We start from the raw sequence: 17,472 nt of genomic DNA on the forward strand, positions 1-17,472 counted from the left end.
CTCCCCATCCCCATCTTAAATGCTTTCATGACACTTATCACACTGTTAGTTGTATATTATTTATATGATTATTTGCTTAATGTCTGTCACCCTAGAACATGTGGATTATAGGGATTGAACCTATTTTTCTCACATTGTATCCCAGAATCTACCTTGGATGGACGGGTGGACAAGTGGATGAGCTGATAGACCACATATTTCTCCTGAGCATGGCAATTTCCTATGTCTGTTTTCAAACCTTAGCTTGCAACTGGAAATGGCCCTTTCAGTGGACTCGTCTTGGCACCGGTGGCAATGGCGAGTCAGAGATGGCCTCCCCCAGTCTCCATCAGAAGCCACACCACTGCTGTCCCCAGAGAAGGGAAGGCAGACCTACAACCTGACACAGCAGCGTGTCGTGTTCCCCAACAACAGCATATTCCACCAAGATTGGGAAAATGTCTCCAGGAGGTACTCCAGCAACAGAATCTGCACGACCAAATATACCCTCTTCACGTTCCTGCCCCAGAATCTCTTTGAGCAGTTTCACAGGTACACAACCACTTGGCCAAATGATACACACTTTAACCAAGCATCTGCCACTGGGACCAACTCAGAGACACAGCCCTCTGGACACCTTTCTTTTAATATGCAAATGTGTGTACCTTGAGAAGCCTTGTCATTCATTCATCCATTTGTTCATTCCATAAATATTTATCAGAATCTACTCTGTGTCAAGCTATGGATTGGGTGCTAGAGATATATGAGGGGAAAAACATAGAGAAAGAGAAAGACGGTCCCTGCTAAGTGTATTGTCTAGTGAAAGAGACAGACGTTAATTTTAAAATTATACAAGTTGATGTAAAATTATAACTCAGGTAGATACTTCCAAGGAGAGGTATACAGCACTACTGGAGTGAGTAACAGGGAAATCTGGCCTAGTTAAGAAAGTAGGGAAAGACTTCTGGGAGGAAGTGAAAATTGAAGTATAATTGAAAGATGTGTTAACTGCATGAAAAGAGGCAGAGAGAAGTCAGGGAAGGGAGCCAGGGGAATGTTCCTACAGACAGACCTTCATGTGCAAAGGCACTGGGTCAAGAGGGAGTAAGAAACACTTGGGAAACTTAAAAATGCAAGCCACTCTTCTGAGATAACATATACAAAATCATCTTTTAATTGTAAAGCAAGATATGCACTTAGATATCATCTTGAATTTTGTAATTATTATTATAAACTCCCATTTATTGAGCAACTACTAGGCCCCAGAACCCTCTATTGTGTATGTAACAAATATTATCACATGTAATATTTATAAGAGCTCTTTAAAGTAGGTAGTGCTATCCCATTTTACACAAGACAAAATAGACTCAGGAAGATCATACAACTAGTGAATAATAGGAACCGAGTTTGAATCTAAATGGATTTGCCTTCAAAGCCCTTACCATAATATTCAAGGTGACGCTGAAAGAGAATGTCATTTTGGTTGCTAAGGGCCAACAGCAGAGAACTACTTACGTGGAGAGTACATTTTCCTTCTCCGTGTTTTTCACTCCCACCTTGCTTGTCCCTTCCAGATGGGCTAATCTCTATTTCCTGTTCCTGGTGATTCTGAACTGGGTGCCCTCCATGGAGGTCTTCCACAGGGAGATCACCATGTTACCATTGGCCATCGTCCTGTTCATCATCATGGTCAAGGATGGCGTGGAGGACCTCAAGAGACACCGTTTTGACAGAAAGATAAACCACTCCAACATCCAGATATATGAAAGGTAAGGGAAACCATTCCGTTTTCTCTCTTGCAAATAGGTTATGCAAACTTGTCAGCATTTTCAAAGGATTAGTCTCTCCTTTCACATTATATTTTCTTAAATTTATTTAATTTGGTGGTTCTCAACCAGGGCAATTTTGCTCCACCAGGAACATTTGGCAATGTCTGGAGACGTTTTTGTTTGCCATGTTGGGAAGGAGGGTGCTAATGGCATCTAGTAGATAAAGGCCAAGGTTGACGCTAAATGCCTTACAAAATGCAGGACAGCATCCCACAACAAAGCGTTATGATCCAGCCAAAATGCCGACTGTGCTGAAATTTAGAAACCTTAATTTAATTTGTCTAAACACTCATATTATTAAGCACAAGGAAGTTATATTATTAAGAATGGGACTGAAAGCTCAAGCATTAAACTCCAGACTTGACTAGATCATTTCAGGAGATCAAGTTCAGGAGCAGCTCCTTGACAAGTGACAGGCAACGTCTCCCAAACAAGAAAATGCATACCATTTTCAGAGCATCTGAGACGCTTGGCTAAGAATCCTTGCTTTTAGAACTTAACCAGGTAGGTTTTAGGACCCAGAGCTGATGCACCTGCTCTGGGTTGCCTGGGGTGGAAAAGGAAGATACCTGTGGGTGACGTCTACATTCCACCGGGTGGAGTCTCAACAAGTAGGAGGAAGTGACCTGGCGGCTGCACACCTGTTCTCTGTGAGCTCTTTCCTGATCATATTTCTCCCCTTGTGTTTGTACACTGGCTTTTTATTTTTAATTTTCCTTTTGAAAGAAGAGAGAAGTTTTCGGCAGAAAAGGCAAGTAAAGATGTCAGGGACAGGACTCGCTGGTAGCTGAACCATGGAACTGATCAGGAAAAAACCTCTTTGACAAGGAACCCAAGTGTCATGCTATGAGAATTAAAGAGACAGGATTGCACAGAGATGAGAAAAGAAGGGAGGAGAAAGCGGAAAAGGAAAGAAGACAAGAGACGGGTGGTGGTCTCCAACTTGCGCTTTGAAGGATGGTCCCACAAAGAGAACCCCAACAGACATTATCGTGGGAATCAAATTAAGACCAGCAAGTACACTGTGTTGTCCTTCATCCCCAAGAACATCTTCGAGCAGCTACACCGGTTTGCCAATCTCTATTTTGTGGGCATCGCGGTCCTGAATTTTGTACCCGTGGTCAATGCTTTCCAGCCTGAAGTGAACTTGATACCAATCAGTATTATCCTGGCGGTCACTGCCATCAAGGATGCTTGGGAAGACTTCCGGAGGTACAAATCTGATAAAGTTGTCAATAACCAAGAGTGTCTCGTCTATAGCAGGTAAAGCAAAACACTTCAGGGAAGTCCTATGGGCCCAGCTCTGATCTTTCTAAGGCTGCTGCCTCTGTAGCTGCTGTATATAGAGGGATGAAGGAGGAAGAGAGTATTATTTTATCTCAGTGAAGCTGTTCAATTACCATAGTGAGAATTATGGTCTAAAACCATAAAACAAAAAAATGTAGAGGCTTGGATCAGTCACTTGTTAAAATTAGGAGATCTTTATTATGTGGCATTTTCTTTGCTGTTTCAGATGTTTTCAACATTTGAGGATTTTGCATAAATTCTCACCCATTCTTGGTCCAGTGTGGCCATGAGCACATTGGCCCGTGTTTGGAGACCCTTAGAGGGAAGAGTCATCTTGTTTATCAGGGGAGCAGTAGAGCATTTTATTAGGAGAACCAGCCCTGGAGACACTCTGCCTGGGTTGAACACTGTCTCCATCACTCATTAACTATACGACCTTAGGCAAATGAGAATCGGAACACCTCCTAGGGCGGTTGTGAGAATCGCACGCAATAATCCTTGGAAAGTGCTTAGCACGACACCTAACGTAATATAAATGCTCAATATGCAAGCTGTGATTGCTTCATCTTTACAAAGCAAAACTTGTATCAGCTCCACCATCAAGCCTGTCCTTAAGCTTCCTCTCTGATATTGTCCCAACCAAAACAAAACCACACACCTGCTGTCTTGCCCCATTATTTAACATTATTTTATACATGTTGTTGTTTTACAAAGGTTCCATTGGAGTAAATGAACAAACTGGGTTGTTAGGGAAAGGACGTGCTCTCAGTCGATAAGGGAAGAAGATGGAGTTTTGTGTGTCTCAATTTTGTGACAACTCACATAGCCCAAAAAGAAGTAAGGGAGTCGAGTCTGGGCTTACAGAGAGACTGCCATGACTCAGAGCTTCCTGGGCTAGCAATTAGAAGGCTTAGATGATTGAATCACTAGAAGGTGAGGGCTTGACTTCTTGGCAAATAAGGAAAATGTCCATCTCTCTCAAGGAGCACCATCCCTCTGACTTTTCCCCTCTGACTTTATCAACCCCAGTTCAGCAGAAGCTCTGCAGTTGCTCTGGTCCTTCTTGGGATGGAAGGGGTTTGCTTCAAGGTGTGCACTGCAGCCATTTAGGGCTCCTTCCTTCTGAGGAGGGTTTCGCTTCCCCAGGGGATGGGAAGGTGATGGACTTGGCGCTGGCTGCAGAGAGGGTTTCTCAGCCAAACTCCACTCGGAAAGCTATAGCCTGGGGAAACCTCTAAGGAGACCACGTGAGGCAAAGGACTCCTTCGTCTCCAGGGCACCCCTAAGAGGAACTCCGTGCACTCCCCTCAGCATCAGATGAGCTTCTAAAAAAGTTAGTCTGAAGGATTTTGTTGGCTTTTCTTTTTTCCAGCTAGATATAATTGTCTTGAACATTATTAGCACATTGAACACCTAGAGTTAAGATTTACACATCCCTCACCTTTGAATAAGGAAATCATAAAGAAAGGGAAAAATAATTGTTGGGGTCTGATGACTTCTTTGAAGAGACTGTGTTTTGAGAAAGCTTTGTGTTTCTCTTGTCACCAATCCACTCCATCACTTTTTGTTTTCTATCTTTCTCCTTTGTTGTTTTTCTGAAAGATGCACAGTGGTGAGCCAGGAAGCTGGTTCCTTGGGGAGGAGTGTGAGTGGACCTCAATTAGCCTGGTCCTGTTCTCCCTGCTCTGCCGGAAATCCCCTGCCAGAAGCATCCCAGAATAATGGGCCTGTTCTTGGGGATAATCTCGATGTTGATCAGACCACAGAGCAACCTGTGCTGGGTGCTGGCCTGATGTGTGGCAGACTGTTGTTCTTCTGTTCTCAAAATAACTTCCAGGGAACAGTGGAAAACCAAGGTGATAACAATCTTAGAGAAAAGAGACATTAGTTCACAGGCTCACTGGCAGGAAGGGACATGAGGAGTTTGGTGGCAATATATTCCCAAACTGCATTCAGTGAAATACTAGTGACAAAGAGATGGTCTCTGATAAAAGACGTCCATGGCCAAAAAAATGTCTGCTGGTCCTCCCGACCCATAACCCATGAGGACTAAGAAAAGATACATAGTAAAGAAACGTATTCATCTTTGATTAACTCAGTATTGTTCCAAATATACTGAATCTAAATTTTTTTTTTCCAGTGTAGCAAAATAATTGACTGCAGGGGCCAGGCAGGTAATTGAATGAAATAAACTGGATGCAGAAGGAAAGCAATATTATTCATGTACTGATAAATAGCAACTGACACTTGGCATCAGTTTTAGGATACAATAGGGAATAGTGTGGACTGTGGCAAACTGGAAGGCCCATGCATTCATCTCAGGAGGCAGAGCTGGCCACTCAGCTCTAGCTGTCTACCATGTGGAAACATAGGCCCAGTGTTGCCAGATTGTCTGAGTTTTATTAGGGGAGCTAGAAATTACTGTTTTTATTTGAAATGTTGATAACTGGTATAATTTTTTCAAACACTTCAGACCTATTTTATCTGACCCAAAGTTCTTGTTTTCCGATGAGCCCTCTAATTTGCACCCTTTGCTTGATAATATCCTAGGAACTTGAAGTCTTTGTAAAGGATAATTAGATTCTTCTTTAGCGATTCATCTTCAGAAAGGAAGCTCTTAACCTCTTTGGGGAGAGAGAGGGTGTGACTTTGAAGCAAAAATGCAGGCCTGGGAGTCAGGAGGCCTATACTCTAGGCCCAGATCTGTGACTAACTACTAATTATAGCTTAGAAAAGTCATTTGAATCTCTGGATCTCAATTTCCACTTTGTAACACTTGGGATGCAGATGAGAACTTCTCCTGTGAGATGCGCTATGAAAGAACGGAACCCACAGCCAAATGAATTTGGGAAATAGTACCAACTTGATGCTTCCCTTGAGTCTAACAATGTATATTAGCATAATAAAGGTTCTGGGAGGACCCTCAGTAAGTAACCTAACCAACTTTGTTTAACTCAGTTGTGTCAGTGGAAATACTCTCTGCTACAAGCAGCAGAAAACTCAAACAGGTTTAAATAACAAAGAGACATCTTGGCTTAAGTCACTACAAACGCCCTGAGGTGGGCAGGTGATCAGGCGTGGTTCAATCTGTGTTCTAGATCCGGCACTTAGCTTCCTTTTCCTTCAGTCCCGGTCTGTATCATCTTTATCCCCAGGCAGACTTTCCTCGTGGCAATGAGATGGCTGCAGCAGCTCATCTCATATGATAACTCACGAAGGGAGAAAGACAGACACTTCTGAAAGCATTCTTGGAAGGTCAAGGAAGCCTTACTCCCCAGACCCTCCTCATACCTCAGTGACCCCAGTGGGTCACATGCCCATATTTGGACCAACCCCTGTGAGCAGAAGATGGGATTATGCTAACTGGGTCATACCTGAGCCACAAAGTCCAGCATGAAGTCAGCTTCCCTGAAAGCATATAAATGATCCAGAGAAGATGTAAAACCCAAATGAAAAAATGAGATAGTTTCCAAGAAAAGGGGAACAGATGTTGGAGAGGCCACCTCTATTTCCTCAACACTGTCACTCTAAAGTATTTTTGAGGCTAATCTCTTTGTGAATTGCTTTCCACATATTAACAGAAACATACACACTCTGGGATATTTCATACTATACATCCATGAAGTTCTTCCAACTATGAAGTGGATTGATTCTATGAAAGCTCCCGGAATAGGAAGGTAGGGAATACTAGATAAGCGTTAGTTATTAACTTATGAGTGCTAAAGGGCGTTTCCTCTTGCCACATACAGATGGGACAATGATGCGTGATGGGATGTCTGACAAAGAATACAAGATCCGCGAGGAAAATTTTTTTTTTCTGAGAAGCAGCATAATAGCTTATGTCTGAAGCACTGGCTCAATCCATTTTGTCTCAGATTCCCACATTTGAGAAACTGATGTCTTTTTTTTTTTTCATTTTTGTGCAGTTGAATACCAGGGTCCTTAGAATTTTGCTCAACTTAATCCCATGCTTCATCCAGCCCAGACTTGTTTATACTGTGAGAGAATCTTTTTGCAAACAGCAGAAGCATTGTTAACAGAATTACAATCCTGTCAGAGCATTTTCTTTTAATATGGCAACCGTGCTTGTGGTCTAAAGGTGACCCATTAATCAGATTTATGGAATGACTTCAAGGAGGGATTAGCTTCGGAATTGCATTAGCTTAGTTTCTCCCAGGGCTCAGTTTAATGAATCTGGAGAACGTACCCAGCAAGAGATTGTATTTTTCCATCCAACTTAGTAAATTTTTATTTGTATTCAGAAAACACGCAGTGAGGAAGCAGGAGTGTCAACCAGAGGAACCCATGGAGGGTTTTGTCCCCATATTGTAATGAAGCAAAAGCCTTCCAGGGCTTCAGCAGCCACACATTCCCCTGCTCGTCTCTTCAGCAAATATTAATTCAGGACCTAGAGTGTGGGGGCCAACCTGGTAGGCCCTGTGTGTCCTCGAGGGGATCAGGGATCACTAGGAGCTTGTAAACAGCTGCAGTGTCCCCTGCCTACGTGCAAAGGGTCACAGTCACACAGGGGATGCCGTGACTCTTCTGCCTGTGAGAAACATCAAGGCCAAGGGAAGCCTTCCCCGAAGAGGTGACATTTCAGGAGGGTGTTGAAGGATGAGCAGCATTTAGACAGGTAGAGGGAACATAGTTCAGCTCATGACTTCTTCGTGTGTCAGCTAAAGGTTGTATGTGTGGCTTATGCTGGTATCGAAAAGACCAGGGTTGGGCCAGCCCTGTGGCCTAGTGCTTAAGTTCAGCATGCTCCACTTTGGTGGCATGGGTTTGGTTCTTAGCACAGACCTACACCACTCATCAGTGGCCACGCTGTGGCAGTGAGCCACATACAAAAAAGAGGAAGAATGGCACAGATGTTAGCTCAGGGCGAATTTTCCTCAAGCTAAAAAAGAGGAAGATTGGCAACAAATGTTAGCTCAGCGCAAATCTTCCTCAGCAAAAAAAAAAAGACCAGAATCAAGAAATGTCAGAAACATAGGAGAAGAATGACTCAGAAAAGAAATTTTAAAATTCTGACTTTTTACCAAGACTTGGAGATTCTCTTTTCTCTAAGTCAGGTAGCTGCTATAACATGAAAATAATTCCAGATGTAACAGGAGAGTGGCCAGTCTTCTGACAGCATGGCACTGAGGGCCAATTTCCCAGTGGTAGCAAGCTCTGCTGAAGAAGAAGCAAGGCTGGCCTGTGACCTGTTTTCCCTCGTATGTCAGTTGCCTTTTGTGCCAGGGCCCCCAGTGGAAAGCCTGAGAGCAGGAAACCAGAGGTTGGGATCCTGGGTCTGTCACGAATTAATTGCGTGACCTAAATGAAGCCACTTAAGCAGTTGAAGCCCCATTTGTCTCATCTTTAAATAGTGATCATAATCTCTCTCTGATATATTTTGTGAAAAGTTGTGCAGATGACACGCGAGAGGACTTGAAAACAGCAGAGCTGTAGAAGCAATTATACAATGCGATGCCAAAGGAGGTTGAGGGAAGCACTTTTAACAATGATATTTACAATATGACATCTTACTAGATGCTTCGCACCAAGGACTTTGGCATCAGACCTGGGATTGACTCAGAACTGCCACTTACCAAATGTATGGATATATATGGTTACTTGATCCCTTGAGCCTCAATCTCAACATCTGTAAAATGGGGACAATACTAGCTCCTGTCTCCCAAGGTCATGTGGATTGAATGAGATAATCCTTATAAAAAGTTTAACTCAGGGTCTGCACCATAAGCATCTCTAAGTCATTTTCTCTTTAATTTTCAGTCCCTTCAACTCTAATGTTTTCAATGCCAGACCCAACTGGAGCCTTCATCTTTCTTGCTACATTCTCCATACACACAAGGGAGGAATTGTTTAATTATTCGTAAAAATCAAGGACATTTACTGAGCCACACTTACCAGTGGGCAGGGTTACCATGTTTTAAAAACCAGCACTTATGTTCTGCTTTCTCAATTCTCTACTCTTCTATGTAGCAGAATTTAAAATCTGAACTTGGGGAACCCCTGTGGAGCCTGGGCGTATGTCCCTGCCTCCCTTCCCACAGCACCCCTGAGCACACCCATACTAAGATTTAGATTCCGGCAAAAGGTAGCCTCATCTAACCCAGAGCCTAAGGCACTTCGCCCAACCCAACTTCTAATATAGAACGTGTGTTAGAATAGCATACTTATATGGCTATTAATAAAGCAGCTCTTTTCTCCCCATTCTACTATTATTTCCTCTGAATAACAGCTCTCTGGGAAACCCAAAGAAGATGAGATGATCGACAGGGAAGAATTTAGGCTTCGCCAGGGCCGTCCCAACATCAAAATATGATCATAAATCCACCTTCACCCTAAAACTACTCCAGAGTTGCTGCAGGTGTTAAATGAGATAATGCATGTAAAATGCTTAGCATAGTGCCTGGCATTCAGTAACACTCAGAAAATGTTAGCTAAAATATTGCTAAGGAGAGTTCTGGAACCTTGATAGCTTGGAGTCATCACGAGCTTGACCCAAGGGGAGTTAGAAAGAAGGACCATTGGCTGGAGTTTGGAACCGCATGAGAAAAGACAAACTCTTTACCATAGAACTTGACTCCAAGTTCTAAGACCGTAGCCAAACTGCCTGGGGGAAGAATCTGAAAAATGCAGACAACAGAGAAGCATCTAGTATCATTTGAAGCATGACTATGAAAAGTGCCACCGGCTGGACTTTACAGCCCAGCAGACCATTGCATCCATCCCACAGGTCTTTGCACAGCATTTGGCTTCTCTCTGAAGCATCAATTTTGCAAGTACTCACCCCACTCCCACTGCCTCACCCTGTGCTCACAGAAGGCCATAAACTATTTGGGCCAATTCAGCTTGTCATTTCAGGATAGAAGGCATTAGATCCTCCCCAAAACTCAATGGGCGGAAGAGTCATAAAACAAGAATTCAGGTGTCCCTGGAGCTCTCCCTTGTGTCAACAAGCATGATTTGTATTTCAGCAGATGAGGAGTTACAGCCTCTGTTTTGCCATTAAGGAGTTCACAATGCCAAAAGGTGAGGCTCCCGTTTCCAGCCAGCCTCACTTACGTCTATGTCACCAGATTCTGAGGCTTCATCTGCTTTGCACCTCACTCCCAAACAGAACTGAGAGATCACACTGAGCCTTGAAGCTCCCACGGCTGGCGCTCATATGTCCCGATAGACACACCTATGTGACCTTACAAAAGTTAGATCACCTTTCTGGGCCTAAATTTCCTCATCTATGAAATAGAGAAAATAGTGATAATAGAAGTTGTTTCACTATTAGGCAGGTAAACGGTAAAGTAGGTTAAGTTCTGGGCTCATTACAGGCACTCAATACGTGTGAGCTTATGTCGTATTGTATTGTGTTATAACATCATCATTGGAAGTCTCCGCTTGTGAGTCCATAACAAAAAGAGGTAGATTGATGTTAAAATGGCTAAAGGTTAGGAAAATCTTCCCTTCTACTGCCTCATGTGCGAGGCAAATCTACAAGGAATCAGTTACTAAATATTTACTGAATGAAGCGTGCTAGACACCATACCAGACCCCATGTAGGCAGAGAAATATAAGACCCAGATCATCCCAGCTCTCAGCAAGCTTACTACATAGTTGAAAATAGAAGACACATGAAAGAATTAGGAAACAGGGCCATAATATAATAGGAAGTGGGGCAAGAACAGGTGCACCATTGACACTCAGTGCCCAGGAGTAAAAAGAGAAAGATGGGATTTAGATCTGCAGAGGCTAGTGGAAGCGTGTTGGGAGTAACATCTCCTGCCTTTGAACACCCTAAGGCTGCTTCTCCATAATCTGTGGCTGTGACCTTGATGGATTGCACCTGCGGATCACCTGTCCCCCGAGCATGGTGTTTCCCTGGCCGTCACTGCTTGGTGCCATTCTGTGCTCTGTTCTGCTTTCCATGTGTGACAAGCTTGTGGACAAGGTCGAGGAATGGGCTACCCCCAAAGCTGGGGCTTCAGCATCCTCTTGGTATCAAGACAGACTTTATACTGTACAAAATGTGACCCAAATGCATCAGTCCTCAGAAGCCTCTGGGTGATAATGAGATCACATTAATACAAGTGCCCCAATGACACTCAGCCCCAAACTGCTGATTTGGGACTTCAGTCCACCCGCCCTAATCCTCAAGCCCCCCAGATATGTCTAGGCATCCTCAGGGAAGGTGAATATCACTTGTGTCCCCAATATTTCTGGCCAAGTCAGGGGTCCAGTTCTCCTACCACTCCCGTAGCCTCCACTGTCCCCTTCTGGTACTTTCCTCAGTCCTCTAAGTCTGAAGCCCCCTCGCTGTGGTCAGTAGCTGATAAATGGGCGCAGGGGGCAAAGAGTAGGCAGGTTGGGGGAACACAGTTGCACTCACTGCCCTCTGCCCCAGCCCAGGCTGTCTTTAATGTAACTGCTTTAGTTTCTGTTCCATTTCCTGGTGCCAGATGGGGGACAGAGGCCACACCAACCTTTTCCCCTTTTCGGTTCCTACTCCCTCTTTCTAGGCTCCTCCTCCAGCCAAAAGAACCCACCTCATTCATATCAGCTCATGAAAATAGACAACTACACAGTCTCTAGTTTACTATCTCCATAGCAGCGACACTGTTTACTCCAAGCTAATAAGAACTATAATGACAATAATGGCAGCAGTAAATGCCATTTGCTATGAGGTCGTTAGACACGTTTCATATCTTCTTTAACTCTCACTGTAACCTATAGAATAGATTTTATTTGTCCCATTTGATAGATGAATAAACGGAGAGTCACACAGTTAAGTAGTGGGTTCAAAGTCACACTACACGTAAGAAGAGTTCCACATTTCAAATCAGGCTCACTTGACTCCAAAGCTTTCATTCACTCTAGGATACTGCCTCTCCCTCAGCGCACCACTGCCAAAATAATGGGGCATTGCTGGTATTCCTGGACCAGCCGCAGGGCCCTTGTTATCCTCCTTGCAGCCATGGAAAGAACAGAGATTCCAGACTGTCAAACTGTCTTTCAAAGTGGCTATACCATTGTGCATTCCCACCACCAATGTATGAGAGTTCCTGTTGCTCCACACCCTCACCAACATTTGGTGTTGTCAGTGTCCTGGATTTTGGCCATTCCAATAAGTGTGTAGTGGTATCTCGTTGTTGCTTTAATTTGCATTTCTCTGACGATGTATAACATGGAATATCTTTTCATGTGCTTTTATTTGCCATCTATCTATCTTCTTTGGTGAGGTGTCTGTTCACATCTTTTGCCAATTTTTTAATTGGGTTGTTTGTTTTCTTGTTGTTCAGCTTTAAGTGTTCTTTGTATATTTTGAATAACAGTCCTTATCTGATGCATCTTTTGAAAGATGCATCACATTTTCTCCCAGTCTGTGGCTTGTCTTCTCATTCTCTTGGCATTGTCTTTTACAGAGTAGAAGTTTTTAACTGTAATGAAGTCCAGCTAATCAATCATTTCTTTCATGATGTTGTTTCTAAAAAGTCATCACCGTGCCTAAGGCCATCAAGGTTTTCTCCTATGCTATTGTCTAGCAGTTTTATAGTTTTGCATTTTACATTTAGGTCTGTGGTCCATTTTGATGAATTTTTGAGAAGGATGTAGGGTCTGTGTCTAGATTCATTTTTTTGCAGTGGATGTCTAGTCGTTCCAGCATCATGTGTTGAAAAGACTATCTTTGTTCTATTATGTTGCCTTTGCTCCTTTGTCAAAGATCAGTTAACTATATTTATGTAGGTCTATTTCTGAGCTCTCTATACTGTTCCACTGATCCGTTTGTCTATTCTTTCACAAATACCACATTGTCTTGATTACTGTAGCTTTATAGCAAGTCTTGAAGTCAGCTAATGTCAGTCCCGTAACTTTGTTCTTCCCCGTCAATAGTGTGTTAGCTATTCTGGGTCTTTTGTTTCTCCATATAAAGTTTAGAGTCAGTTGGTCAACATCCACAAAAGAGCTTGCAGGGCAGCCTTGATGCTAAGAATACATTTTTCTGAGAGTTTGTCCCAGTAGCCAGCGTCCAGACCCCTAAGTCTTTAACTGGCTGAGTGTGAATCCCTCTTTTCTGGGCTTGGGGAAAAGGTTTGGGTTTTTAGAGTTTCTTGTGTTTTCACATTATGTGCCTAGGCACAAGCCATGAAATGTACTCATGGGCATAAAACAGGTATCCCAGTAGCCTGAAAAGAAAATGCTGGCAGTGGCAGAGTGGTGGTTAGCCTTCACCGTAACATTAACAGTCGTCATTGTCATCATCATGCTAAAAGAAGCTTGTCTTTATTGAGCACTTACCAAGTGCAAAGCCCCAAGTTCAGTCCCTTACGTGAGTCATGTCATCAATCCTTTCAACAACCCTCTGAGGCAAGTGCACATATTATCTTCAACTGACGGAAGAAGAAACAGAATTCCAAGAGGTTAAGAAATTTGCTCAATGCCAGACAGGTAGTAGGCAGTGAAGCTGGGATTCAAACCCGCTCCTAATCCCCCCTCTGAACTCATTCTCCCTGGCATTCCCCTTTTACCCTGGGGTGGCAACACTGACCATTCTGGGCCTGACGTTCCAGCTCCCTGAAGGGCAGCTCAGGACAGCTCATCATTGTATTCTGAATAGGAAGTCCCACAGACAACTAATTCTCCTGATAAATCCCCTCTACTCTAGTTCCTTGAAACTCTTTTATAAAATCCACATACTCGAGAAATGGAGCCCTAAGCATCCTCTCCTCCTCCATTCTCCTCTTTCACCTGCTTCCCCACAGCATCCAGTTGCCTACAAACCTCTCTTGCTGTTTATTTACCTCTTAAAAAGCCCAATCTCCTCTCGGAAAGTCGTTTAGTGCTGCACCACTTAACTTCTCCTCGAGGCAGAATCTGCCAGATGGAGTCTTCGTCCCAAGCCCCGTTGATTTGTCTTATTTTTAGACAGCGGTGAACATCCCCATGAAACTAAAATAGCACTCAGTTCCCAGGTGTGGACTCACTGAGCAGGGAGATGATCAAGAGTGTGTGGACGAGTCCACCTGGGGCAGCTGTTCTGAACAGTCTGGATTAACGAAGGGATGACTTCCTCAGGTGGCTCCCAGCCAGCTGCTGGCTGCATCCGGGCGTCACTCAATGCAGGAACACGCCGCTATTCTGCATCGGCAGGATTCAGCCACTCATCACTTCCTCTGGCTGGGTGCCCTCGGGCTGTGCATCCTTGCCTGTTCCACAGACGTGTTCCTGACAATTGAGGAGACAAATGGACCCTAGAGAATTAGGAGACCAGCACAAAGTGGCCCAGGGCACGATGAAATGACCCTGATGTCATTTTTTATCCTTAAAATTCCTATAAAATTTGACTCTGATTCCACAACATAACTATGTCTACATTAATATAAATATAATTCCTTAAATTATGTACCAGCTAAATTGCAAAATCATATCCCCACACACACACACACAAATCTTTTTTAAAACTAACACCCCAAAATCATGTTGATCCTGTAGCTTCAGGACTCCCACATACACACAACAGGATGTGTGTCTGGAGGTATGTGTGCCTCCATTTGAGAAGCACAAGCCCCAGAGATGGGCAATCTCTGTCCTGAGGAGGCTAACCCTACAACAGAGACTGAGAATGCTTCTTCACCACTACATGTCATCCTAAGGAAGGCAGGATTACATCTAAGGAAAGACAGAGGCAATTGCTACCAGTACAGCAGTGACCTCCCTGGGATCCAAGGAATGACAGAAAGAAGAGATAATAGAAACTGGTCTGACTTTCAGCTTCTTGAGTGGCTCCATTGAGCTCATGATGCCTATCATCATGATGGGAATTGACAAGATGACACTCCAGACCAGCTCAGAAGTAACTGTTCATAAAAATGTATATACCGTAAGCTCATCTCCATACCCTTCAATCTCCCATCACCTTACATCCCATAAAAGCAGTGAAGTCCTTTATCAGAAGGGGGAAGAATAAGATTTAATGTTCATGGGAGGAGGTGTGTCGGCCTTGCCTCTGATATGCCTACATATGCAGCACACCCAACTAGCATTTTCAAACCTTCTGAACCTGTGTGCTCTGGATATGTTGGCAATTGGGAGACTGCTCAGAGTCAAAGGTGTCCTCCCTAAATCCAATCTCAAATACCAGGTGGAATGCTGAGATTATAGCAATCAATTGATACCCGATCATTCCCAAAGGCATTATCCAATAGGATGCAAGTCAAAGAGAGGAAAGGAGGAAGAATGCAGACAAGTTGAGTGACAATCCTTTATTCCTTGGAGCAATTTTGCTATAATATTTAAGCACCTTTTTTTTCCCAAAAGTAAAATAAAAGCAATAAAGAAAGCCAGTCCCTCCTCACCCTATGAGATTCCCTTTCCATGGAGAGTATGGGCCATTCCAATTCCTTTAAATGGTCTTATACTCGAACATTTAGCAGGTGTTCCCATGGTGCTTCTGAAGAAAAACACAATCCTCCCTTGAATCGGCAGTGAGAACATGAATTATTTGACAGTTACAGTGACATTCCTGATGGAGGAGTATCCACTCTGAATGCATCAATAAACGAACAGATAAATGTATTTCTGAAATGACACTGAGAAACAAATCTGGAGTGACTGCCCCTATTCTTCATAGAAAAAACAGTGATGTAGGGCAGAGGGGAAGCTTAAAATAAGCTGATGGGATGCAAAGGGCAGAGGAACCTGTTAAACCTGTCACATGCTTTTCCATGGAAAGAATTATTCGTCAAATGCTACTGAGGCACTGCCCCCTGAATCCTCAGAAGTGGCCTCAATAGCCATTTGGACGATATTGCCCATGAACTGATTTGACCAGCAGGCGCGGCACTGTCCTTTCCAGAACCACAGGCGCTTCTACGGAACTCTGTGGGTCTTCAGAGTTACAAGACTGCTCCCAATTCTGGTGTCCTGCTTATTTCATAGACTCTTATCAGATCTTCCTTTGGCCTCCCAAAGGGAAGCACATTCATTTCAGTGAACGGGGAGAGTCCTGTGCAAGGCCCTTTCATAACAAGGAAATAGAGTCTTAGGAGGGTTTGCTTGGAGTTCTCCAGAGGACCCCAAGGAAGCAAGACATTGAACCCCTTGTCCTCCTCAGGGACATTAGTGAAGTCAAAGGAGAAAAGTGGAATTCCAGTCACGTCTCTATCTCTGTGGAAGAGGATATATGTCACGCCCAGGGCAGCTCAGATTCCAGCAGAAACAGAAACAATAACATGCCCAGGACTCAGTCTCAGTGAGGAAAAACAGCAAAGGAGACGCAGCCTCTCCAGGCCGGCGGGGCTCAGGGGCAGCCGGCTGCAAGCCAGCTGGGCTCAGATAAAAAGACCACGTGTGGAGTATTGGTTTGGTTCCAAACCCCACATTAAAAGAGGAACATTTCCAAACGCAGCCTTAGGCAGAAGAGCACACATCTCCAGAACAGATCTTAAAACTGTGTCACACAAGAATCATTGAGGGCGCTGAGAAAGTTAAATTTGACTTGGCATGTCCAAAAGGTTTCACAGGACACTTGATGAATGCCTTAAAATATTTCAAAAATGGTAGAAGATGGAGTAGATCCAATTGCCTGGGAGAGCAGAATTAGTTCAATATTTGGCTAAGCAGAAGGAAGACTTTCTAAAATGAGAGCTCTTTGAAATGGAAAGTATTGCCTTGGGTGGGAGCAGGTCCTTTTGCTGGAGGTGGAAAGGCTGAGGCTACAATGCCACCTGACAGGACACAGGGGGATGTTTTCGAGTAGGAGGAGGAGATACAGGCAGTGACAACTGTGGGATTTGGTATCAGGTTGGACCCGATCTCAGGTTCTAGCTCTGTTTTTGTATGATCTTGGGAAATTTTTCATGGACCCTCAATTTCCTCGTTTGTGATATGGGTATAATAATATCTACTCCAGTGGGTTATTATGTAAGTAAGTGAAGTATTAATTAACACGAGTGCCTGGCACATTAGAAATGCCAAATTTGCAGTTGCTGCTGCCACTGTCATTATCGGAGCTTGATAAATTGCATGGGAAGAGAAAGTGCGTAATTTCGTCAGATTTCTTCAGCCATGATTTCTGTAGTTATGATAGGTCCCATCTCATCAAAGTTCCTGGTGCCATCTTCCTAATTCCCTGACTGCCAGAGTTTTCTCTTTCAGGACCATTCTGTCTTCCTAGACAATGGCCTATAACCTCACCTTTCCCACTGCCCATCTCCTTCCATAACCAGAAACAATCTCCTATACGCTAGTTCCTTACAACCCTGCTTTCTACGGTGATAACTGGCTATTCTGAGAAACGATGTCTATTGAGAGTGCTTTGTTAACATGACTGTATAGTAACCTTCCTCTTTAAATTTTTTCTCTTGCTGGAAAGCAA

General features: G+C 43.7%; 1 protein-coding gene across 13 annotated transcripts in view; it reads left to right on the forward strand.

Annotated features, from left to right (window-relative positions):
• Positions 1-17,472, forward strand: part of ATP10B (ATPase phospholipid transporting 10B (putative)) — a 286,627-nt gene that overhangs the window by 180,335 nt on the left and 88,820 nt on the right. For 10 of the 13 annotated variants that reach the window (XM_044777708.2, XM_044777711.2, XM_070517124.1 and 7 more), the window contains 2 exons: positions 244-531; positions 1,554-1,748. In XM_044777708.2, the coding sequence (XP_044633643.2) occupies positions 257-531; positions 1,554-1,748 (470 nt within the window). In that variant the 5' untranslated portion in view covers positions 244-256. Of the gene's footprint in view, positions 1-243; positions 532-1,553; positions 1,749-2,410; positions 3,072-17,472 lie in introns of those variants that run through there. The other 3 variants (XM_070517126.1, XM_070517127.1, XM_014842747.3) reach the window with 2 other exon arrangements.

The sequence above is a fragment of the Equus asinus genome, chromosome 9, assembly GCF_041296235.1.
Source record: "Equus asinus isolate D_3611 breed Donkey chromosome 9, EquAss-T2T_v2, whole genome shotgun sequence".
In the NCBI taxonomy this organism is placed as follows: domain Eukaryota; kingdom Metazoa; phylum Chordata; class Mammalia; order Perissodactyla; family Equidae; genus Equus; species Equus asinus.